General features: G+C 37.6%; 1 protein-coding gene across 2 annotated transcripts in view; it reads left to right on the top strand.

Annotated features, from left to right (window-relative positions):
• DENND5B (DENN/MADD domain containing 5B) overlaps positions 1–25,956 on the top strand; it is a 201,033-nt gene that overhangs the window by 113,409 nt on the left and 61,668 nt on the right. For both annotated transcript variants that reach the window (XM_008568093.1, XM_008568094.1), the window contains 2 exons: positions 17,785–17,972; positions 23,236–23,775. In XM_008568093.1, the coding sequence (XP_008566315.1) occupies positions 17,785–17,972; positions 23,236–23,775 (728 nt within the window). The remainder of the gene's footprint in view (positions 1–17,784; positions 17,973–23,235; positions 23,776–25,956) is intronic.

The raw sequence follows: 25,956 nt of genomic DNA, 5'->3' as shown, positions 1-25,956 counted from the left end.
GGGAGGGGGGGAAGGGGGCAACACCGGGGGTTGCGATCCGTTGCCGGTCACGAAAAAAGACAAAAAGGAAAAAAAAAAAAAAAAAGAAGTCTTTTCTGTTTTGTGTAAAAGGAGCAGGTATGGGTGGGACCAAAGACTGATGTTGCCTCTCTTTGAGGTGGCAGTGTCTGTAGAGAGAAACAGGAGGGAATACAAAAGTGTTAACTTGCCTGATTTGGGTGTATTTATTTTTAATGAAAAATAGCTTTTTTCTCCCTGGCAATCTATAGTCAAAAAGAGACATTTCTTTTTATAATGAGAATAAGAGAATCCTATTACTACCAAGAACATGTAGACTTCCCATTCTTTATAGATCAGTCAAGGATCACATCAAAACTCAGCTGACATTGAAAAGAGATAAATGAGGGCCAGCCCGGTGGTGCACTGGATAGTGCGCCACTTGGGAAGCGCGGCGGCTTTCCCGCCCAAGGGTTCGGATCCCACATACAGACCGGTTCCCGCTCACTGGCTGAGCGAGGCGCGGGAGCAACACCGAGGGTTGCGATCCCGTTGCCGGTCCCCGGTCCGGTACGGGGGCAACACTGAGGGTTGCAATCTGTTGCCGGACACGGAAAAAGACAAAAGACAAAAAAAAAAAAAAAGAAAAGAGATAAATGAAATTGTTGACTCTGCAGCTTCCTGAGGCAATCAACTTTGCATCTCTGCCTGTGGGAGCATTTCGTGTGAGTGAGAAAGAGAAGGTGTGCAGGCATGAAACAGACGTGACTTTCCCAGGTCTAACAGTTCTGCCAGAGTTATGTGTGTGTGTGTTTGGTTTTTGTTGTAACCCCCAGAAGGAAGTTATCTTTGTGATAACTTTCAAAGTTCTTCCAACACATACTTAAGAAACTAACGAACTATGGGTTTTATTTTACAATGACTAATGTCGAGCCTAGATTAGAATATCTGTTCCATGTGAACTTACAGAGGAAATAGAAAAGCTGTGTCTTAATGGATAGTGAATTGAAGGAAATTATAAAATGGTACCTGTGCATTGATGTATCCTTTGTAAAATGTGACAGAAATGTTTGGGTTAGCATTTTGCTAACTTGTATTTAGGCTGGTAGAATTGCAGTGCAGTCTCCTGACTGCTGCTGTCAAGCTTATTTTACCACTTTCTTTTTTTTATTTTTCTATTTTAAAATATAAGTGAGGCTGAGCCAAGTAGGCTATATTTGTACTTCCCCATCTTGTGTGTATGTTGACACTATTTGTGTGTTGACAGCCCTTCATGAGGATGTGTTTTCTTCAGTTTATCCTACGTAATGTTTTTTGATAATGTGTTCTAGTGTCTCAGTTTTTGTTGTCAGGAAGTTCTTCTCTAATGGCCAATCTAAATTCTTTCCTTTCCTCTTGCTTTCACTTTCTTAGTGCTCATCATTGCCTGTAGATCACCTTTTTGTGTCTGAGAAATTTTACTTTGAATAATTCTCTCTTCCTTCCTTCCTTTTTTCCCTGAAGGAAATAGGTGTAGGTGAGTGACTGGAAGGGACAGAGGCTTGGATCTTAATGATTTCGAGTGTTTGGGCCCATTAGAAAAAAAGAATTTTTGGCTCTAGATTTACAAGGGATCTTAAAGCCCATTTAGTTCAATTTCCTAATGAATGTTCTGCCTAGATGAACAGTTTGGGTCAGAAAGAATATTGGTTTTTGAAGTCATACCAATCTTGGGTTTAAATCTATGCTCTGTCACTTTCTAACTATAACCATGGACAAGTTACATAATCTTCCTGATTATCAGTTTTCTTGTCTCTATGGAGATAACAGCTTTTGCAGCCCCCCCACCCCAATTTATTGTGAATGTTAAATAAGAAAATCTATACAAAACACTTCAGTTATAATTGGCACTGACTAAATGATAGCTGATGTTGTTGTAATTATTATTAATTTTATTAGTTCCATATAATCTGTAAATTATGCTTAAATTGTGAAGGTTCAACATATTACTGCATTTAAAGTATACCTTTGTTAAATAGTCTAGACATCTGTTCTAGAGTTGAGAACTGAATAAATGTTCTTTTGTACTGTGTGCCATGCTTTTTTTTTATAAGAAAAAAAAACAAAAACCTTCTATTATCATGCTTCATCTTTTTTTTTTTTATTTTAATTCGTTTTTTCATTGTACATGTTTATGGGGTACAGTTTGTTGTTTCAACACATGCATGTATCATATAATGATCCAATCACAATAGTTAGCATAACTATCACCTAAACATTTATCATTTCTTTGTGGTTATAACATTTAAGATCTTTTCTGGCTATGTTGAAATGTACAATACAATATTATTAGCTCTTGTAACCCTAGGGTAACAGAACTTATTCTTCCTGTCTAACCATAACTTTGCAACTTTGTACCTGTCTACCGCTCTTTCCCTGGCCCCTCCAGCAACTTCCCTTTCCCTGCCTCCAGCAACCACTATTCTATTCTCTATTTCTCTCTTTTTTATTTATTTTTCTTAATTGACCCATGGTAACTGTATATATTTATGGAGTACAATATGATATTTGGGTACATTCATACTGTGTGCAGTGATCATATCAGGGTGCTTAGTGTATCCATCACTTCAGACATTTGTCACTTCTTTGTCACACTTCCTCTTTTAAATATAGCACTTTATGTCTCACTGCTTGTAGTCTGTCCTGAGTCCTCATCTTTCTGCTCTGTTTGATTAGCTTGTCCCATTTGGTTTATGAAATCTGTCTGTTGAGAAGTTTTAGTTAATTAATATCTACCAATGTGCTTCAGTTTCAAATGAAGAATGAGTATTTATGGACATGTTTCTGTAACTCTGAATATTTTTTTGGTAGCTTGATCATATTATGAGAACAACAGAATGAATCCTGAGATTATAGAACTAGATTTTCTTTTAAATGTAACGCCATACAGGAAGTTAATAAGCATTCACTAAGATCACTCTGTGTTAGGAATTGTTCTATAAAAATGAATTGTATATTTTGGATATTTTCCCCTATATTTAATCCTCTCAACAGTGAGTGAGTGCTGTTATCCATGTTTTATCAAGGAGGAAATCGAGGTTCAGGGAAGCAAAATAATCTGCCCAAGATCATACAGCTAGTAAGTAATGTGGTGGCACTAAGAATTGGGCTTGGATCTTCCTCCAGAGTATTCACCTACCATGTTAACTGTATTGGGCACTGCACTTAACCTTTCCTTGTCTGTCTTAATATTTATTTTTAAATTATAAACTGACTCTGCAGGTCTATTGTAAAGGTATCATGCTGAATAATTGTAGAGTATAAAATGAAAGCTGTGTGAAAATGCATATTTTAACTTTGACAATATCTCTCCTATTAGAGAAAAACATTTCTTTTAAATGAATGAAATAAAAGAATCATTAGGTTGATTTGTACTCTGGTGCTCTCCTTCACTCTTCCTGACTTAGTGTTAGGGGATTTTAATAACATCTGATCCTCCTTTTCTTATTCACTGATAAAGCTATGCCATAAAATTAAAAAACACTGCAGGTGCTGAACAATTACCATAAAAACCCAAAGTGAATCAAACCAGATGAATTTTAGTGATGAAAATATCCTTATAAAGTCTGGTTGGTTAACTTATTTGGGAGAGTATGGTGCTGGTAACACCAAGGTCAAGGGTACAGGCCAGCTGCCAAAAAAAGAAAGAAAAAGAAAATGCCTTCTAGACTGATTCAAAATTCTTGTACACAGCCCATTTAAACAATCTGTTATTTAGAGAGTATGTACATCACAGCCACTGTGCAGTGGTGACTAGCTAGAAATTTTAAGTAGAGAATGTACCCAGGAGGTGAAGCCTCTTTTCTAGGACTTCAGATCAGAAAAGAGCACTTTCTTCTGTAGCCTGGAAATACCTAGAGCAGGACAGTGGGAAGTTTGGAGTGTGATCCTGTTTTCAAAGGGAAAAGTGGAAGAATAAAAGGGGAATTTGAACACCAGCATCTAACTTTTCTTACCAATAATTAAAGTCTCAGGAACATTTTTGGGCCTTGCTTACCTCCTTTGGCTCTTCACAATGGAAATAAGCAGTTACCCTCTGCCCACACCACCCTGAGTGCCCATGTCCTTTGCAGTGCTCCTTGGCCCTCCCCTCCTTCTTGTAAATTGTGTGGGAATTAACCTTGTCAGAAAGGGAAAGCTACTTGAAGTTTTCTTGAAAAAGTTGGGGGCCTTCTAATCACAGATTGCTAGTCATGCTTAAATAGAAATCTTAGCTTAAGGGGCCGGCCCGGTGGCGCACTGCTACAGTGCGCCGCTTGGGAGCGCGGCAGCACTCCCGCCGAGGGTTCGGATCCCACATACAGACCGGTTCCCGCTCACTGGCTGAGTGAGGTGCGGGTGCGACGCCGAGGGCTGCGATCCCGTTGCTGGTCCCAGTCCGGTACGGGCGCAACACTGAGGGTTGCGATCCATTGCCGGACACGAAAAAAGACAAAAAAAAAAAAAGAAAGAAAGAAATCTTAGCTTAATTGGTTATGGAGTTTATCAATCATAAAAGCAAACCTGATATTTTGATGACAAAAAGTGATTTCCTTCCTATACCCTGGATCCTAAAAGCAGTAGAATTTGACCAGCTTTGGCCAATATTTTTATACAATTAGTTTTATTTGATGATAAACAGAATCTTAATATTTAAAAAAAATTATTCGTGATACTTTTTAAATGATAAGGCAGACTTTATTTGGGATTATTGAGATAGGTGTATGAGAATACCCCATACGGGCATCACTTTAGTAGTCCAATTTACTATTGCTCACCTGGCTGACTGTATGGCCAGGCCATTGACTATGGCCCATAGTTGTTAAAAACTCAAACATACCGTTGTTTGATTCTTCTGTCACTGCTAGGAAAACATCATGCAAGTCAGCCCACTGAGCTCATCTGTTTTTACCTTCTTCGATTGAAATGATGGCTTCCAAGCAGGATGTTGTCATTCACCTTGGAACAGCCATCCATAAACCAAGCAGCTCTTTGTTGGTCACTTGAGAGCTGTTCATTGGGCACTGTTTAAGTGACATTAGAATCTGGCAGCTTCTCACACAGTTCCAGAGTCAGTCCTAGGGGAAAAGATACTCCCTACTTGTGCAAATCTCCTTCTTGTATTCCCCTGGTACCAAGATCCAGTATAAATCATATCCGTTTCATTATGGAACTCTTCTGGGCACTGCCCTCCCCAATTGGAGTGTTTTTCCAACATCACCCAAATTATCATGGATATTCCAGGTATCAGGATTATTTTATGTCCTTCACTGGGGGCAGTTTCAGTTAATACCTGATAGCAAGCTAGTAATTGCCCCTCAAGTGGTAATTCTCTAGTCTGATGTCCCAATAGTTGTCACTGGGAGGCAGTCACAGGCTTTTGACATAAACCCTAATCTATGCTCTGAGATACAAGGCTATTGTACAGAGTAATTCATCTGTACTAGCACTTCAGCTTCTATTCTACGCTGTGTGGATGCAGGCAATCTTACACATTCCCATTTAGCATGTCCAAACATACTGCTTGAAGGGTGGATTTGCATGCCTTTTGTTTTACAATATTAAGTACGGGAAATGTTTTCTAGTCAGACATAAGATTCATTTCCATACATCATTCAGGTAAAACCTGTTTAAACATTCCAATTTTATTCAAACTTCTGCCTTAATCCTATCAACCTTAACATTTTTTTATTCTGTCTTTTTTTTTTTTTTTGACTGGTAAGGGGATTGCAACCCTTGGCACGGTGTTGTCTGCACCACGCTCAGCCAGTGAGCACACTGGCCATCCCTATATAGGATCCTAACCTGCAGCTTCAGCGCTACCAGCGCCGCACTCTTCCGAGTGAGCCACGGGGCCAGCCCTATATTCTGTCATTCTGATTGTAGTCTGCATTAAGGCTAACAGATTTTGGTACCACAAGGCATGAGGATCCCATGTAAAAGAGTCCCAGAAACTTCTCATCTCCACCCCTGACCATTTTACCCATTTATGTGCATTAGGTTTTGAGTCCCCAGCAAGGGCTCGAGCCAAGGGACCATGGCCCATTTGTCAGTCTCTATCTTGATTAATCTGCCTGACTATTGCTTCAAATGATTCCAGGTCATATTTCTGATTGTAATCTTCGCCTTCCTGCGTTTTAAATTTCTCCAGACTGGGGCAAATAGAGCAGACTTGTTTGGGCCCTTTAATGTTGGGAAGCCATCAGAGGTCTCTATAAGTCAACCCAACATTCAATAGTGCTATATTAAGGTCTTTGTTTTAATCCCATCAATGTCTGTTTTATTCACCCCATTTCTTTATAACTACTTAAAAATTCTATCCTACTGGAACAAGTCCCTGGACTCTCCCCTCTGCATCTTCACATTCTCCTCTTAATTAATGTTTTATTAGCACCTGGGTAATGGGCATATTCAGTGGGTTAATATCCCAATTATCATAGAGCCAGTTCCACATGGCTGGCATATGAAGCATATTAGCTGCTTCATCTGGGGTATACTACTTGGAATGTATAGGTGTAGTTGGGCATTTCTCTTCTCAGGGTAAACAGACTTGCAAGTGGCTTTTATCCAGTCCATGAGGCTGGCTTTCCCCTTGAGAATAATAACTTCCTGTGTGTCTAAATCACATAGCCGTCTGTGATTGTTCATAGTGAGCTGTGGATCCTGTATCAACCCAAACATACTCTTCCACTCTAGCATTTAAAAACAGCAATACTGCCCCTAAATTAGTCACTCTAGTAAAGATTCTTCAGGGAGCTGATGGTACTGATTCACAAAGTGAGACAACTTCACACTGTAACGTCTGGTTTCAGTAGTTTCTTGGTTTTGCCCTTCCCCCTTGTGGACTACCTTTTTGGTGACCGGAGATCTTAGATGTACTCTTTGTTGTTTCCACATAATTTTTCCCCTTAGGAGTGGCTTTGAGGCTAGTGGTCAAGCTCAGACCAACTGAAGTCTTAGCTTGGCCCAGCCTCAAGTTCTGACCTAGCACTCTCTTTTATTTTAGCTCTTACAAGTAGCAACAACCAAGGGATTTTATATTTCCTATTTTGTTTTTTAGTTGGTTTGCATTTTCTTATATATCTAGTGAACCAACTCCTCAGGAGTTGGATTTATCTCTAAATTCCATTGATAACTCTTACGTTTAGTAACTGATCCCAGCACATCTGCTGCTCCATATCATGCATGACCACATGGCTACTCAGAATCAGAGGTTCCTCATCCCCCACCCTTTCATCCTCTGTCTTCCCAAATCACATTTCCGTGAGCCTGGGCCGTTCTAGCAAATCCCACATTTTTTGACACCAAATGAGAGTTGTTTTTGTAACACCAAACGAGAGGTTCTTTCTCCCAACACCTGCCAATTCTGGTACCAACTGGATGCCCAACAGTTCACTTCAATTCTGACAGTAACTACCCAGAGTTAACATCAGACTTCACAGGTTTAAATGTTCAGTTCTGTAAGACTGCCCTCACTTCTAATTCCAGCCACAAGTGGGGTCCCCATTCTACCCACATTACTTCCACAAATTCAGGGTCTCCCCTACAGGGCCCCCCAATCTTCAGGCTTGATAATTTTCTGGGATGATTCACAGAACTCAAGGGCCCTTTAACTTACTATAACTGGTTTGTTGTAAAGTATACAACTCAGGAACATCCAGATGGAAGAGGTGTATGGGAGGAGGTATGCAGATCGGGTGCAGAGCTTCTGTGCCCTATTTGGGCACACCACCTTCCCAGCAACTCACTGTGTTCATCAGCCAGAAGCTCCTCTCTTCTTGAATCACTTTTTGTTCATTTCGGTTTCTCTAGGAATATTTTTCTTAAGGTTTAACTTTCTTAAGGCACAAAGTCTTAATAATATTTCCTAATTTTTTAAATCTTTGCTATATCCATAGTTTTGTCCCCCTTTTCATTCCTAATATTATTTATTTGTGCATTCTTTCTTCCCCCCAGTTGTTTTTACCTGACGTGTCAATTTTCTTAACTGTTTAAAAGAATCAGGTTTTATCATTTCTTTAAAAAAAAAAACCCAGCTTTTATCTTTATCTCTATTGTATCTTTGTTTTCTGCTTTATTAATTTCTGATTTTGTTTTTATTCTATTCTTTTTTGCTACTTCCTTTGGGCTCATTAAGCTTTTCTCTTTTTTTCTCCTTAATATTAGCATCTTAAGCATTTGAGACCTGTGTTAGCTGCAGCCAGCAAGACTTAATATCTGGTATTTTCATTATCATTCAGTTCTAGGAATTTTTAAACGTTTTTTGGCCATTTGTTATACTTTTTTCCCTTTTTTCTTTTTTGGCCTTCTTTTGAATTAATTGAAATTATTTCTCATTGCAGATTTTTCTACTCAGTTAACTTAGATGTTATATGCTCTGTTTTTCTTCCCTAGTGGTAAATTTTGAGATTTTAACATATACTTAGTTTTGTGTTAGTCAGAATCTTTAAAATACAAACACTGTAAAATGCTTTAACTCCAATTACCCCCATCATGGCTTACTTGTTATGGTTGTTCAGAATTTTAATAGTCCCTCAAATTAGACATTTTTAGTTGATACACTTGGTTTTGTTTAAGTTTACCCACCATTACAATTTTTTGAGAATTCGTATTCTTTTTCATATCTTAATTCTACTGGGATCAGTCTCCCCCTTTCTAAAGTATATCCTTAAAAGAGAGCCTGATGTTAACTAGTCAGTTGTTTTTCTATTGCTCTGTCTTCCTGTCCCCACCTTACAAGAAAAGCAACTTTGAAATGACCAATTTGGTTTTTTGTTGTTGTTATTTATTCTTTCTTTAGCCCTTTTTCTATTTGTAAAATTAACCTCTTGTGCTGAGCTCATTGGAACACATATTCTATTTTATGGAATCATGTGTTGCCTGATTCTAGAATCACAATAAAGTCAATTGAGATCTTTAAAGAGAAGAGAAAACATTTCTTTCCTGAGGTGGCCTTCTTTATTAGATTTTGTTCATCTGAAAATATCTTTATTTTGTTCTTATTTTTGAGAGATAGTTTCATTGGAAATTAAATTCTAGGTTAAAAGTTTTTTTCTCTCATAGTACTGCAAGGATAATATCCTACTATCTTCTTGTTTCCAATGTAGCAGTTGCAAAGTCAGCTATCATTATCACTGTCATTGTCATTTGTTGGCCAGAAATCTTTTTGCTCTGGTTATATATAAGATTTTATGTTTTTCTTTGGTGTTCTGTGTTTTGACTGTGATTTATCTGGATGAGGCTTTCTTTATTTGTCCTGCTTGTGATTCATTGTGTTTCCTGAAATATGAGGGTTAATGTCTTTCACCAGTTTTGAAAGATTCTCAGTCATCCTTCTAAATATTGCTTTCATTCGTCTTTTTTTCTTTTTTATCCTCTTGAAACTCTAAACATGTTAATTGGACCTGCTCAATCTTCCATGTCTCTCAACCTCTTTTTCTGTCTCTTTCTCTGTTGCATTCTGGGTTATTTCTCCATGTCTGTCTCCCTGTTTATTAATTTTCTTTTTACCTGTATTTAATCTGTAGTTAATCCTTTCTTTGACATTTTTTGGTCACAATAAAGTTTCAGAAAAACAGGTTGGTGTGGGGACATAGGGACAGACAAGTACTTTTAGGTTGGATGGCTCAGGTGAAGGAGTGTGGCAGCTTCATATGGATGACATACTCCCTGAGGTCAGTGGCCAAGTCCTCCATGGTTAGAGTACTCACAGTCCTTTCTTTTGCTTTGGAAGCTGCCTGAGGTGTGGTGCCCTTTATTTTGTAGTGCTATAGAACATTGTTGGCAGTATCTGAGGTGAATTTCTGTGCAGCTAGGGAGATGAGCCAATTATATGTGGGTCTGAGGCCTCAAAGCCAGTATGGTTCAGGTGGTATCCAGTCACTGCATCCAGGGACATAGGTGTGTAATCCTCCAGCTGCATCAGGAAGTCCACCAGTGTCATGCTGGACACCACCACCTTCACATCTCCGCTGGTAATGCATAAACCCATTAGACAGCCCCCTGCTGGGATGTGATGTCAACAGAGCCATCCTGTTCTGCTTGGCTGGCTCCCTGGCCTGTCCCACCATGGTTTCTGTGCCCTCAACCATAGCTCCAGCCCTGTTGTTCTCAAGGGGCTACTTTATTCTCCACAGTGGTGCTAATGGACAATATGGCAGTGGCTGAGACCAGGGGCCACCTTGTGGTCTGTGCCAGAGCCACTGCCAGGCATACTTTTAACAGTATGTTTTATTGTGTAACATAGCAAAGCATTTTTTTCTTTTTTATGTCCAAAAAGTTTTATTTTCTTAGATTCCTTAGATATAAACATATTAATTTTACAACATACATTTATTACCCTGTAGTGAATGCTAAAAATTCTGAAATTAAAAATACAGTCATTGCTCTCCAGGAGATGATGGTATATTAGGGAAGAGAGACACATAAATAAATAATTCTAATAGAATTGTAATAGTTTTTGTGAGATGAATAATTGCTGTGATAGAAATAAAGATAGGGTGCTATGGAAGTATGTCAGAAGGACTCTAGTGGTGGTAAGAACTGTTTAGGGAAGGCTTTCCAAAGGAACAGTTGCCTGAGGAAAAAGTGGAACTTAGCCAGGCAGTGTAAAGGAAAGGGACATTATGAGCAGAGGAAAGAGATATACAGAGGCTTGTGAAAACATGTCATGTTCATTGAGTGAACTGCATGTAGATGATTTGACTGTATATGAGGTGGTGGTAAGAAATGAGGCAGACAAGGGCCAAATTATGAAGAGCCTCATATACCATGCTGTGACTTGTCTTAAATATTAAAATAACTTTCTTTTTTTTTTTTTTTTTTACATATTTATTACTTTGAGTATCAAGGAAAACAAAAAACTTTCCTAATATTAAAAAAAAATGTTTTTTTTTTCAGGGTGGTATGGCCATAGACTAAAATATTTAAATTAAAAAAAAAATGCTTAAAGAAGAAAACTCTGCCTTTTATTTCTGGATTCAGTTAAAAAGAGTTGTCTTGTTTCTGTTAAGTAATTGCATTATTAAAAAGTGTGTGGTATTTCAGCCAATCTTGAAGAACAAAAATGGATGGAATTACAGTGAAGGAAAAATAAACCATGTACAGCAATCTTTCAGTGTCTAGTAGAAGGGGGAAATGTGTAAATTTTTTCACTTCTCATGGTGTTGTTTTCCATAATCAAAGCAAGAAAATATCCCAAGGTACTAGTTGCTATTATTTGAAAAATTTGTGTTTCCTAGAAGATTGAACATTTTTTCTTACCAGCAGTACAAAAAGTAGCCAAGCCGCTAGGGATTTGATTTTACTGCTTAAAACCCTGTTCCTTTCAGCCTGGGTCCAATCAGGAGATAGAGAAACCACATAGTAATTTTTTTTTTAAGTTTATTTATTTATTAATATTATTTTTTTACATTCTATGATGTCACAGAGCAGTTGGGAAGGAGGGGGAGAGGAGAAGGGGGAAGGAAATAGGGTGCGAGAAAGAGGAAAGAGGAGGGGCAGGATTGAGGCCTGTGGCACCCCCATCATTTCTGCAGGGGAGACCAGGGGGCTTCCAGTAGTGGCTTGATCATTGCTGGGCTGGGTGCAGATGTCAACAGGGTGTGGCTGAAGCCCTCATCCCCCACTGTCCCGGGTCAGGAGCCTGGAACACTTCCTGCAGTGGCTTGGTGGTCGTTGCTGGGCTGGTTGTGGGTGTCAGGGGGGCATGACTGAAGCCATCAGCCCCCCACCGCCCCGCCTTGGGAGAGCCCAGGGTGCTACCTGTGGTGGCTCAGTGGTCATCTCTGGGCTGGTTGCAGGAGTCAGCGGCATGGCTGAGGCCCCCAGCCCTCCCCCCTCCCTGGCTTGGTAGCCCAGGGGACTTCCAGTCCTTCTAAGTTTTACAGGTGTTCTTTGGTGATGTGAGACTTTTACTAGTTATCAAACTTTGTCTCTGGTCTGTGGGTATTTTGTTTTTTCTTCCAGTTCTGTGTTGGATTATTTGCTGTTCCTACCACTCAAACTCTGCACTGGAACTAATTTGTTGTCCTTTGCTTCTAAAATGGGGGAACTTCCTGTGGGGACCAGCTCTTGAGCTCCGTGGTTGAGCTAAATTGTTGCTTTGCTGCTGGTTCCCTGGGGAAGGCTTTTGGTGCAGCTCAGGTTTTAATGGTTAATGTTATAGGTACTTCTGGGTCTTGAGAAATCCAGTACACCTGTGTTGTGTAGAAATTCTGATCTGGATCTGAGACTTTACAGCAAACTGCACCCCCTGCATTCTATATTCCTGACCAGTCTCCTCTGAGTGGTCCTGCACTGATTGGGGGGCAGATCAGTTGTTCCTTGCTGAGCCCTAGTGTTCCCCCCATGGGCCCACTTCCCCTACTGCCCATGCTCCAAACACTTCCCATGGGATGGGCCATGCACTGATCCCTTGTAATGACTCACCAGACTCTGAGTGGCTCCTTTTTTTTTCAGTTGTTGTGGCTCCTTGCTCCTATGTGGGTCCACGGGAACCCTGCTAGTAGTCTTGCTGGCCTGGGGGCCACCAAGGCCTTCTTCTCCCCTGCCACCTCCAAGCAACCTCATCTGAAGGGCACAGCTATGGCTATTGCCAGCTCCTGCTCCATGTGCTCAGCCGAACCAGCCTTAAAGTGGCCAGGGCTTGAAACAGTCGGAGCGGTTCTTTCTTTCTCTCATTGTGGCTTTTCCTGCCTTCATGCACTCCATAGGTCTCTCCTCTTCTTCCCCTGATCTCTAGCGGCCCCAGCTTGGCTGTCATTGCTCCTTAATAGTTGTAAAGTGGTTGATTTGTGGGAGAGAGTGATGATGGAGACCATCTATTCCACCATCTTGACTGGAAGTCCCCAGAAATTCCTTGAGAAACCACATAGTAATTTAAACAGAGGAATGTAATACAAAATATTATTAAGCCAAATAGAAGAGTAACTATAAAGGTGTAAAGAAAACTCTAAAGCATACCCACAAAGGACAAATTTGGGAGGGGGACCCACTTCCCAAGGCCGGGCTTCATACCTCATTGAAGAAATTGTGGTTGCAAAGTGTGGAGAAGATCCATGTGTTGTCTGGGCCACAGCTGGTCCCCAGTCACGAGACAAGCAGAACACAGACCTCTGAGACACAGGTGAGCTGAGGCTGCGGCGGCACCACTGTGGTCGTGAGATCTGAATGTGCAGTGTCCGTGTTGAGAGGGTCATGGGAAGATGGCAATTGGGCCCAGTGCTGAGGGACTGCTCACTCTGGGCATGCAGCCACTCACTAAATGTCCTCACATATCCACATCACTGGTCAACCATGCAGCAGTAGCAAGAACTAGCAAAATACTGCACAAGGCACTCTGGAACCAGAAACAGAAGCCCCTTCCTCCTGCAGTGTCTCCCCATACCCTCTACTGGCAAAGCTTGACATTGTACTCACTGTAAATGAAAATGCTGTCTGGTTAGTTATCTTAGAGCCTGCATCGGGTTTGTCTAGAGCTGAGAGGCAATAAATGGATAACTGGTGAAAGACTTGACTGCTTAAAACCCTGAGCCTTTCACCTGTGTCTGTCTTATAATTGAGAAAGAAAGAAAAAAAGCAAAACTGATGTCTAGGAACTGATCTGTCTCTCACAGCTAGGTCTCACTGTTATGAACTGATCTGACACTCCATGAGCCATGTTGTTCTCCTGTAGGACATAACTTCAGAAGAACATGATGTAAGGTCACTGTACAACCTACAAAATACCAAACCTCCTGTTCTCTCATTAAATTAGTAACTGCTGCTTCCTAACCAGTTACAGCTTTAGTCTGTCCTCTCTATAGATCACATTTATTGAGGTACTCCATCATAGAATTGTCCTGATTTCTGAAAGCTCCCAATCCAAAGCAAGTCACCATTTCCTTAGACCTCACCTAGGATTATCCAAGCAAAGCCCAAATCCTATAATAGGTTCTTTCTTCACTAAGATATCCCACAGTTCCCCAACTTGTGCTTTCTCTCTCTGCCATGAGTAATAACCCAACTTGTTCAAGTACACGTGTTTTCCCAGGGTTTTTTGACTGAATGGCATGAAAAGAATACATGATAAATAAGTATTTCTTAACCAAGTGAATCTTCTCACTCCTCCTCTCTCTTAAAAAAACAGGCATTCCAAAGTTGAAGGTAGGTAAGGGATTGCAGAAAGAATATACCCCTACTTTAAATTATTTAAGGCTAATAAGTAGTTCTTTTTTCCCATTTAATGTTGTAAAAAAAAAAAAGTTCTTTTTTTAAAACCTAGATTTTAGTTTTAGGTGTTTTTTAAAAGAAGCTAGCTGAGTTAGAAAGGATCTTTTTTTAGGAAGTGATTTTCTTAGAAAACTAATCTTTAACAGTACCCAAAAAATCCTGATAATAGTTTATTTATGTGACTTTTTGTGACAATAAAACTCCATAAAAACCCACAATAAACCTAATAATTTTTTAAAGTTAGCAAATATAGACACAGAACAGTCAAGTTATTTTTGTAATAGCTCATCTATGCAGGACATACTGTACATTTTGACTATGGTCAAATCATAGAATATTTATTTATTTATTTATTTATTTATTTATTTATTTATTTATTTATTTATTTATTTATTTATTTATTTATTTATTTATTTATTTATTTATTTATTTATTTATTTATTTATTTATTTATTTATTTATTTATTTATTTATTTATTTATTTATTTATTTATTTATTTATTTATTTATTTATTTATTTATTTATTTATTTATTTATTTATTTATTTATTTATTTATTTATTTATTTATTTATTTATTTATTTATTTATTTATTTATTTATTTATTTATTTATTTATTTATTTATTTATTTATTTATTTATTTATTTATTTATTTATTTATTTATTTATTTATTTATTTATGCGGCCGGTCTGTATGTGGGATCCGAACCCTCGGCGGGAGCGCCGCCGCACTTCCCAAGCAGCGCACTGTAGCAGTGCGCCACCGGGCCGGCCCAAATCATAGAATATTTAAATGAAGTGAATATGAGGTTATGTTTTTTCTCTTTAATTTTCAGTGGGCTCTGTTCTCAAACTTCAGGAGTGACATGTGGAATACGTCTTTCTGGTGGGATAACACTAGGCTTCTTCATTCTCTGGTCTCTTCCAGAAAGCTGTGGAAGCTTCCTGATTGTCCTTTCCCAGTTTGAAGGACCTTGGGAAACCTGCATTATATTCCACTGTTAAAATCTTTATATTTTTAATATGGAAAGTGTAAAATGTTGAAATGTGATTTTTGTTTCTAAACAGATTTCTGATCCCTGTAAGGTTTTCTTATACATAGTTAGAGTGAGTCACTTGGTAACAGTTCTCTGCATGGTGAATAATAACCATGGCTTAGTAAATGGATATTTGGATTTTCCTTATAATGTGCCTGGGCATGCACGTAATTAACTGAATATATGAATATCCCGAGAAATGTGATTTTTTAGTGAGCAGTTTCTTGGGTTATTACTGTTTTCTCCTACTGGAAAATTAGTGGTTTTTTAATCTCATGTGGATGGAATCTAAGCATGTCTGTTTTAGTTATGGATATCCAGCAAAATTATATATTCTTACCTACTGATTGATTTATTTATTCAAAAATACTATTTAAGCCTCTATCATATGCCGGAAACTCTACTAAGAACTGAGGTTACAAAAATTAAAAGGCCCCAATCCTTGGTTGAAATGGATGGCCACAGAATAGAATCTAAGGACATCTCTCTGGATTTGGTCTTTTTTATAATGTTATCGGCCTGTCTTCCTACTCCCAATTTTTTGTGTTTTGTTAGAACTCTGATGAACATATGAGGAGAAAAGTAAAACATTTAGTAGCATCAGAAAATTTAGTCAGTAAATTTTTGACAGCACTGGTTATGAACGAGGCCCTATGCTTTGTGGGCATAATGAGATAAGACTAATGCCACTCTGCCCTTAGGGAACCCACAGTGGAGGAGAGACAGTACCACAGGTCAGGTGCCATAATGGAGTGCTGTGATGGTGCAGAACTGCAGTTAGTTTCTAAACATAGGGGCCATCCAGCAGACTTCAGGGCTTTCATGCCAACTTTCCACTCACCCTCCACCCCTGTAATAAAAGACCCTCATCTACAGTTGAAACATATGCCTGATTACTAGCGGAGTGGTAGGTAACTGATTGTCTGATCTTCTCTGACCACCACGCCCCCTCATCTCCACAGAGAACCGGCTGTCACAGCCCAGCTTCTTCTTTGGGCCTCAGCTGATCCTGTGTGTGTGTCCACCCTGGGTAACTGGGTCAGCTCTTTGTGCTCGTATGACTGACCTTTACCCTTCAGGCCACGTGGTGTTTGTTTTAGAAGTATTCCTGTAAACAGGTTTTCACCTAAAATTTGCATCTTAATAAATTAAATAAGGAAAGTTTTAAGTACACTAGGGTTATGGTTAGCTGATGATTCATTACCAAAATGTCATTGTAGATTATTAAGGTAAGTTACTTAAAAATTACAAAATGACACAAGGAAAATTTTAAATGGAAAATATCCCATTTATGTGTTGTCAAATATTCTTTGAGTTGATAGGAACCAAATAGTATCTGATTATTTTCCTTAACCTTTTAAAAGACTCCTCTAAAATCATCTTCTCCTATATTTTACTGTATTTGTGCACAATGAATTCCGTGAGAGGATTATTACAAGTCCACAATCCCTTATCTTCAATTCTCAAATCCAAAAAAATCTGGAAACCATTCTTTCTGTAACTCATTTATCAGCAAAATCAGACCTGAACCAAACTGACCCTATTTATATTCTTTGATTATCTGCCCTACTGGAGTACTTGTACTATTTGCTGCAGAAATACTAATGTAGTTTGATCACGTGGTACTACCCTAGATAGTTCATTCATGTATATATATATATATATATATATATATTCATGTATTCTCATATCTATATATGTAAATTTGCATGCACAGTATTGCCTTTCTAAATTAAAAAAAAAAAAGAATTCTAAAACATGTCTGACTCCAAAGGTTTGAACAGGGATTGTGGACACATGTAAGCATCAAATATCCATGGCAGAGTGGTTTAAGGGAGCACTTTAATATTGTGGGTGGCTTTTATTTTTGATAAATTAGTTCATGTAAACAAAATACAATTTAAAAAACAGCCTTTAATTTTCTGGTAACTCACTTTATCATTACATGTGATATATCTGTAGTTATGGGTTAAATATAGGAAGTGTGACTATGAATGCATAAATCTGTTTAATTTCTTGTTCCCACAAAATAAGGGCCGAAATAAATATAGTCAGTTGACCAAAGGGTATAGCCATGATCTTATATACAAGAAAAGAGAGCCTCTGAATTGGGAGTTTTATAAGAATGAATGTATACAAAAGTGATTAGTAGTGATACATTGTACATTTTCAATGGGATTAGTAGTGTATCTTGTACATTTTCAATGGGATAAGTACCAACAGTAATTTTATTAGTTCTTGACTCCTCTGCATTTTAAAGGAATGTCAATATACCAGTAATTTTAAGAAGCAAAGAGTGTGATGATGTTTCCTACCTATACCCCCTTAAAAGCATTCAAGTGAAACTATTTAACTGTTTAATTATGGTGAATGAAACTGACCTAGTTTCTGCATGGTCATAAGAAGCATTTTATTTATTCTTAATGTAGAAATTTTTTATTGAAGTTGATATTTTCAAGCTTAATATGGTGATTGTTTTTACTTGGAATCTTCCCCTCCGTTTTTCCTTGTTCTGTGCAGATTATCAACGCCTGATGACTGTGGCAGAAGGCATCACCACACTTTTGTTCCCATTTCAATGGCAGCATGTTTATGTGCCCATCCTCCCTGCTTCTCTGCTACATTTTCTTGATGCTCCTGTCCCTTATCTGATGGGCCTTCAGTCAAAAGAAGGAACTGACCGTTCTAAACTAGAACTTCCTCAAGAGGTAAAACTTGTAATTAATGATGAAGCATCTGCCATTTGTTGATTTAGGTCAAGGCTACTTTTGTTAGATAGCATTGTCTTTGTCCGTATTGTGTCTCTGTCCATATTGTGTCCTCTGACTCTCCTGGATTGTCTAAGTATGGCTAGGGTAGTGCCTGAGCCATAGAATGCAGATCGTGACTCCTGATGATTACCTCCACATAGTCATTAATTAAACATTGTTCAAAGTAGGACAATGGCACATTTTCACAACTATAAATTTGTGAAGATGGAGAAATAGTGGCATGATCTCACTGCTGTATTATTCTTATAACATTTCACTTCTTTTCCCCACTCATCTTACAAATTTTGTTTTTAAATGATACAGCCCAGGTTTTAACATCCTTTAAAATCATTGTATTAATTGGGGCCGGCCCGGTGGCGCACTGCTACAGTGCGCCGCTTGGGAAGTGTGGCAGCGCTCCCGCCGAGGGTTCGGATCCCACATACAGACCGGCCGCTCACTGGCTGAGCGAGGTGCGGGGGCAACACCGAGGGTTGCGATCCCGTTGCCAGTCCTGGTCCGGTACGGGCACGACACTGAGGGTTGCGGTCCATTGCCGGACATGAAAAAAGACAAAAAAGGAAAAAAAAAAAATCATTGTATTAATTGAGGTGAATTTGATTTTTGACTTCCATCAAATGAAAAGTAACATCTTTCAGTGAGCTAGGAATAATGGAAATATCAAATTCTTTAGTATTCTATCTTCAGACATAAGGCCAGTTAACAACCTGTTCTAAACGTCAACTTACCTTGGTGGTCAAGATGAAAATTCTGACCCCTAGCTTTTATGACACCTTAAGGTTATTGTGCTTTCTGTGTGTTGTATTTTCAAATGTTGTTTAAGAAGAAAATAAATAAAAATTCTTAAAAACATTTTAAATCTAATTTTTAGCTGTTGTTAATGGTACTCAGAATTGCAGTGTAAATAAAGCCTTTGAAATGAATTATTGATGAGAGTGGCTTGGTCTATTAAAAAACATAAAATGGTTAATTACATTATGTTGTTAGCTATTTAATTAGCGCCTTTCTTAATAAAATCTCTCATGCTGAGCTTCACTTTTATTGGTTCTTATTTCCCATAGAGATTCTCATTTTCATAAGTGAATTTAAAATAACAACTAAGCCACAGCCATTATATCCTGTAATGATTCCCATAATTATCCATTGCTTACTTTTATTCTAATGAATGTTTCTCTGCTAAAATTGACATTGTTGTTCAGGAGAAAGATCTTATAAAATACACATGCAAGCTGTTTTGATCTTTTTAGGCTTATGTGTGTTTTCTGCTTTTTCCTTCCTATTTTACTTCTTTTTTCTATTCAATTTTCTTGTTTTTTCTTTCATTAAATTAACCTAGCATCTTGTTGGTTCAAAGAAGTAAATTCTTCAAAAATTTTCAAGGAATAAGAGACTAGCCAAATGCATCTTCTTATGGAGACTTAAACAATGACATGTTTTAGTTTCTTGTTGAGTATCTGGTTTATTTTGTATGTTATCAAATAAAATTTTATGAGACAGTTTATTTAGATGTATAAATATTGCCTTTTCATTTTTGCATGAGTAATAATTGTTAAGTTTTTAAATGCCACCGTGATATATTTGTAGCTGGGAAACCTATTTCTGTGTTATCCTCTGACTCTAAAGATAAACAAACTTAAGAATTCTGAAACTCTTCTATTAATATCTGTGATTTTCTGATTTTTTAGTCATGAAATCAACACTATTTAATAAATACACATGCCCGCCTATTCATAGGATAATATAAAACCTGAATCAGCTGTGAAGATAGCAGTGCTTCTGTATAGAAACTATAAGTTAGTGCATCATTGTTTTAGAAGAAAAGGCTAATAGTATATCACCTCACTCCTGATCATTTTACAATGAAATGAAATCTGATTTACATAATTTTTAGGAGGAAGTAAATATAAAAATAGTCACTTTTAAAAGTGACTTGAATACACTCATTAGTAATACTTCCCTCCCCCTTTCCCTGAAAACTCTAAAATATAATAATGGCTAAAAATAATGACAAGCCTTCTAAAAATAGTTGTAAAATTGACAAGTTTGTGAAATGATTATTTTAAGAAGGTGTGATTTTAGTTGTTAGCTAGCTAATATAAGTACACAGACTTATAATTAACCACCCACTCATTATCCCTGTGATTCCAAAATGAGAGGCACAAGTAGCCATTTTTTATGTTGTTTTTTAGAGAAAGAGGGTGGAAAGATATAGTACTGAAGATTAATTGCATGGGGTGGTACCTCGCTTTGTACCATTCTTGCTCATCTTTACAGTAAGTGATAGACAAAAAAATGAGTGAAACTGAAACAGAACTGCTTTTGTCACTTTCTTTTTGTCATATCTCACACTGAGATTTTGAGGAAATATTTTAAATGTTCTCTTGTGGCTTACCCTCACTCTGGCTTTAACTTCAGACGCCGAGAAGGTTAATTGCTTACTAAACATGGAGAGAGCTGCCTCAGACTCACATTCATGGGTACTTCCTGCTCTTGCCTACAGTTTTGGGGTTCTCCAAAATGACCGTCTCCTCAGAGCTTATTCTTTCATTCACCAAACAATTGTCTCATACACTATTTGTGTAGGATACAGTGAGAGACATCAAATAAACGAGGTGGCTTCTGCTTTCCAAAAAAGTCATTTTACAAATATCAATAACATAAGTTAAAAAAAATAAGAGGCATGAATGAACAGAGGATATACACAGGAGATCAGAATGCCTGCCTGAGGGTAGGGACATAGGAAGGCTTCATGCAGAAGAGATAATTAAGCTTCACGCCTTTGTTCTCTTTTGAGGGGACTTTTGTTGTTTTTATTGGAAGTAATTACATATTATGAAGGCTTATGGACAGTATTGATCGTTAGAAATACAAAAATATTTAGTCCTGAAACAATGTCAGATTGTGATGTCGAGTATATGTTTAATCATGTGTGTAATATGACTGGTGCTCTTCTATAGAATTTTTTCAATTTAATGGTGTTAAAAGTGAGGCAGTGACTTATCAGAATGCCCTATTTTATGGAGTTCTTGTCTGTTTTAGAGAAAGGGCTTTATGGTTTTCTTCAATAAATTTTCATAACACAAGTTTATATTTCCTATTTCTACTTTGTGATAATCAAAGCCCCAACTTGGGTTTCTAAGCAGACATGGGAGGTTATGAGAGACTTTCATGGGATCGTGCAGACAGACCAGTAGCTGTGATGCTGCAGCTCCCTCTTGCAGCATACTTTCAGCTCAGCAGTGATTTCATGAGCATAAGAAGCTTTAAAATTTCAGAAAATGTATCATTTTCTCTTTTCCTGGGAGGAGGAAAGGCATATAAAGTATAGCAGGAAGGCATTAATGAAGAAGATAGTACAAAATGTATGTGGTGGGAAGTTGCTGGTTAACACTTAGATAGCAAGTTAGTGAATTTCTTCCATTTTTTTAAAGGTACTATATCATCCATTTGAATTATGATGAGCTGCTTTCTCCCTTTAAGCCTTTCAATGTATCCTGCTTTCTAGAGGCTGAAGACACATATATAAAGATGTGGATTTAAAGAAAGGTATAGGCAGTACTACTGTCTTCAGCAAAATGTGACATATCAACTCTTACTTTATTTAGAGAAAACTACTGACATTGGAGACAAGGAAAAATGGAAGAAAAAAAGAAAGAGATGGCATAAGCCACCAGTCTATTTGAAAATACACATCTGGAGCAGGTGCCATGAAGTCACCTAATTTCTTGGTCCTCCATTTCTTTAAAATTAAAGGGCTGGATTTAAAGGTTATATCAGGCTCTAGGAATCATTGTTGATTATCTGACTTGGAATGGGGGAAAATCTTGCGTTTTTATCGAGCTTAGTTTGGAACTTCACTATACTTCTTGCTCACTGGTATCTAACATGAAGAGCAGGGATCAAACGAGAAAAACACAGGCCCAACTGTTTGCTTTCCTCTTTCATCTTACCTTGCCATTCAGGATCATAGGACAGTATGAATTCTCTGCTTGGTGACCTAGGGGATGGGGGTTAGGGCACAAGAGAAAACATGGGGGGAAGCTTCCTATTTTGTTTATTAACTTCCACCCCATGCTGTGTTCAGCCATTAATATAATCAGGATCGGTTTTATGTGATGGGCCACAACTTTGACACCTACCTCCTTCTGCCTCCACAATCTGGAAGAACAGATTTTCACTGACAACCTTGTTCTTAAGAGGGTACAGACAATAAAGGTAAAAGACTGTTTGAAGTCTACTACAATCAGGTACCTGAGAGATAATCAGAATTTTTTTTGTAGATACTTAGTATCTTGAATTTTCCATATGTACTTGAAATATATTTGTCTTTTGTCTTTTTGTGCACAGTAAATTCCAAATCTAGAGGTAAGCAAACTCAGAAAACATTTTCTCTGATTTCTGTCACCTCTTTTTTTCAACTCAAAAATATCTTGAGAAACTGAGGGTCGACTCAGAAGAGTTAATCATTTGTAAGTTATCTTAAGTACTTGCCTCCACCAACTCTCTCTGCCTCCTGCTTTTTGTTTAACTACTTTTGTTGTTGTTGTTGTTGTTGGCTGGCTGGCACAAGGATCCAAACCCTTGACCTTAGTGTTATCAGTATCGTGCTGTCCCAAATGAACAAACCAGCCAGCTCGCTAATGACTTCTGAAGTGGTTTTGCTGTCTGGAGGTGTAGCTAATTTGGGGTAAAGTGAAAATATGTAGATTATCTGTGAATTAGATTGATCTTTGCCAGTTTCATTCCATTTGGGGGGATTACAACTGCTAGTTTTTAGCAATTTTTGTCAATTCTATTCTAAATTCCAGATATTGTTAGAGCATGGAATGGCAAAGAATGTTCAAGGCCATTCAGTGAGCATTTTACCCATGTCATCTATTTGGAAGGTCCTGTGAGTCTGGGCACCTTTAGCCACTTAGGAATGCCTTGTAGATGCCAGTATTAGAGAATCATGTCCAGATTATAATAAACTGCTGAGACCAACAGGAAATTATTCATACATCAAATATAATATAAAAATACATAGTGGGAAATGCTGGCAAAAGAGAGTACTTTTAAAGAATAAAAAATTCCAAAGCTGGAGAAGGCTATCAAGAAAAGGCAGTGTAATCTGTACTTTTATTTATAATAGTTAGCAAGAATATTTTAGAACATAAAATTTCTTTATTTTAAACCATTTTATTTCTTTTTTCTCTTTCAGGCTAATTTGTGTTTTGTGGATATTGACAACCATTTCATTGAGTTGCCTGAAGAATTTCCACAATTTCCCAATAAAATGGATTTTATCCAGGAGCTCTCCGAAGTTCTTCTTCAATTTGGGATCCCTCCTGAGGGCAGCCTACACTGCAGTGAGAGTGCCACCAAACTGAAGAATCTTGTTCTGAAAGACTTAGTCAGTGACAAAAAGAATGGCAATGTCTCCACTAACAATAACATCAGCATGTATGAGTTACTGAAGGGCAATGAAACCATAGCCCGGCTCCAAGCTCTGGCCAAGCGGACTGGTGTGACTGTGGAAAAAATGGACCTCTCTGCCTCCCCGGGTGAAAAAGAGAAGGATGTAAAACTGCAGTGTGAAGAGGCAGAACTAAGGGACTACCAGCTTAACGTACAGCTCCGAGAAGTCTTTGCTAACCGCTTTACACAGATGTTTGCAGATTATGAAGCATTTGTGATTCAGACTGCCCAGGACATGGAATCCTGGCTGACCAACCGGGAACAGATGCAGAACTTTGACAAAGTAAAAAAGTTCCTCAATAGTTTCTCTTTTTATGGTTCTTGGTGGGCTATATTATGGATTTTGTTAACTTTTTTTAAACATAGTTTTTTTTTTCTCTCTTCCATCCCATTAAGAACTTTTCTTTAACAATATTTCGTACTAGATAAAATAATTTCACAAAAAAGCAAGTCAATCAGCCCATTAAGCTAGTCATTGAATTGTGTATTAAATTGCCTATAATCTCATTTTTCAGTTTCCTGTACTTTGAAGATGCTTACATTATAGAAAATCTTAAATTTCACAGGGTTTTCAAATCTGTTAACACTATCTGACCTTGTTAAGGGTCTTATTTTATGATCTTATATTATTTAAGACTCTTATTTAATGATCAGGTCTTGTTAAATGAGGCCTGTTCCTTTTCCAAGAAATTTTTGTTCTTACATGAAGATTCTTCAAAAGGTTTATGGAAAAATACAATTAAAAGATAATGCCAATCTTTTCATGAACTTTTTGAAGTACCTTCCTTTTTAGTCTTCATCCTATAATGAAATCACAACTTATCCATGTAGAAAGTAACAGTTTAGTTTCAGAGGCCAGATTTTGATCTCCTTCTAGGATCTAAAGAGAGTGAATAAATTAGGTTTTGTGACTATATGTCTAAGACTGTTCCAAAGTTTTAGGAAAGGGGAGACAAAACAACACCAGGTTTTGATTGCCTTGCTAAAGCCGAAACTCTTTTCTAAGGTTCACTGTATTCTTCTGCCAGATTTTCTTCATATATCCCCCAGATTTTTTTTTTTTTTCCAGACAAACGCACTTAGGATGTGCATTAACTCTTTTAGGTCACCAGGGTACAGTTCAGTCCCCTGCCTCTCTGATTGCCAAGGCATAATACTGCTGTTAGAAAGAATCATGGCTTTTGCTGAGTGGCATCTTTGTGTCATGAAAGACCTCCCAAAGGGGCTAATACACTCCAAGAGGCTAATCTGTAATCTTGGAGCATCTGACAACTATGTATTAATTAAAAATTTTTGTAAAGGTCAGTAGTATAAAAGATTATTTCCTGATTGCATTATATTTTTTCTGGCAGAGGATAGTATTCTATGTTGAACAGTTAAGTTCTGATGGGCTTTATGTTTGAGAAACTTCTTTAATAGTAAGAAGCCTCCACTTCTCCAAATATATTGCTGCTCTTAGATTCCTTTTTCATTAAGCTTAACCATTTTCCATACTTTTTCCTATTCATCTTGGAACTAATCTGTATGCATTTATGATTTATCCTTGGTGTAATTCAAATTTTTATTTAAATCAAGACATGGTACTTTCTTCTTAATCTTTATGTAGCCTCAAATATAAATGGAATGTTTTCTAAAGAAATGAAAGTTTCATGTTGGATTCCAGAGGGCTTATTTTTCACTAGGAAAATTTGCAGGACATACTAGGCCTGCAAGCCAAGTTTTTGTTGACCTTAAATATTGTAGTCCATGAAGGTCTGAACATCAGAAGCCAGATATTTGGCCCTTTAAAAAAAAAAAAAAGCATTTTCTCAATAAAAAGTAAAATTGATTTTATCTGTAAAATGCCTTTTGAGGAGGTGAACCTATTTCTAGAGACCACTATGAATCTTTCTCTGGTGGTTTGGATTTATGTAAATACATCTGAACTGTGAAGGCACTTAAATTGAATAAGTGGATTTTTGTAAGGAAGTTTTTAAAAGGCCTCCTAAATTTCAGAATAAAAAATAAATATGCTAGGAAGAAGCTGAGGATTTTTTAAAAATAACCTTATAAGAACTTACCCTTCTATCTTTCCCCTTCTGGCTTCTGCCACTCTGCATCAACTCAAAAGAACAAAAAGCAAAACCAGCCCGCAACCAAAATAATAATTCACTTCCAAATTTCAGCTGGTTCCAAACTGAGACTAGAATTTCTATGTACACATGGACCTGAAGAACAACAGAGAAAAATGAACACTTTGGATTAGGAATTGATTATAATTTATCAAATCATTCCCTGCATCAGACAAGCTAGTAACAGGAAGGTGTAGCTTGTTGTACGTGTTTTCCAAAGGCTTGCTTCTGATGATTTTTCAGGTAATACTTATTTAATTGTCAAGGCCCAGACTATCGTGTCAGCACAGGTCTGGAAGGAGTTTGATCTTTTTTTTTTTTTTTTTTTTTTTTTTTTTTTTTTTTTTTTTTTT

This window comes from Galeopterus variegatus, unplaced genomic scaffold, assembly GCF_000696425.1.
Source record: "Galeopterus variegatus unplaced genomic scaffold, G_variegatus-3.0.2 Scaffold373, whole genome shotgun sequence".
Classification (NCBI taxonomy): Eukaryota; Metazoa; Chordata; class Mammalia; order Dermoptera; family Cynocephalidae; genus Galeopterus; species Galeopterus variegatus.
The sequence above is the reverse complement of the archived record's forward strand: the minus strand, read 5'-3'. Positions and strand labels throughout refer to the sequence as shown.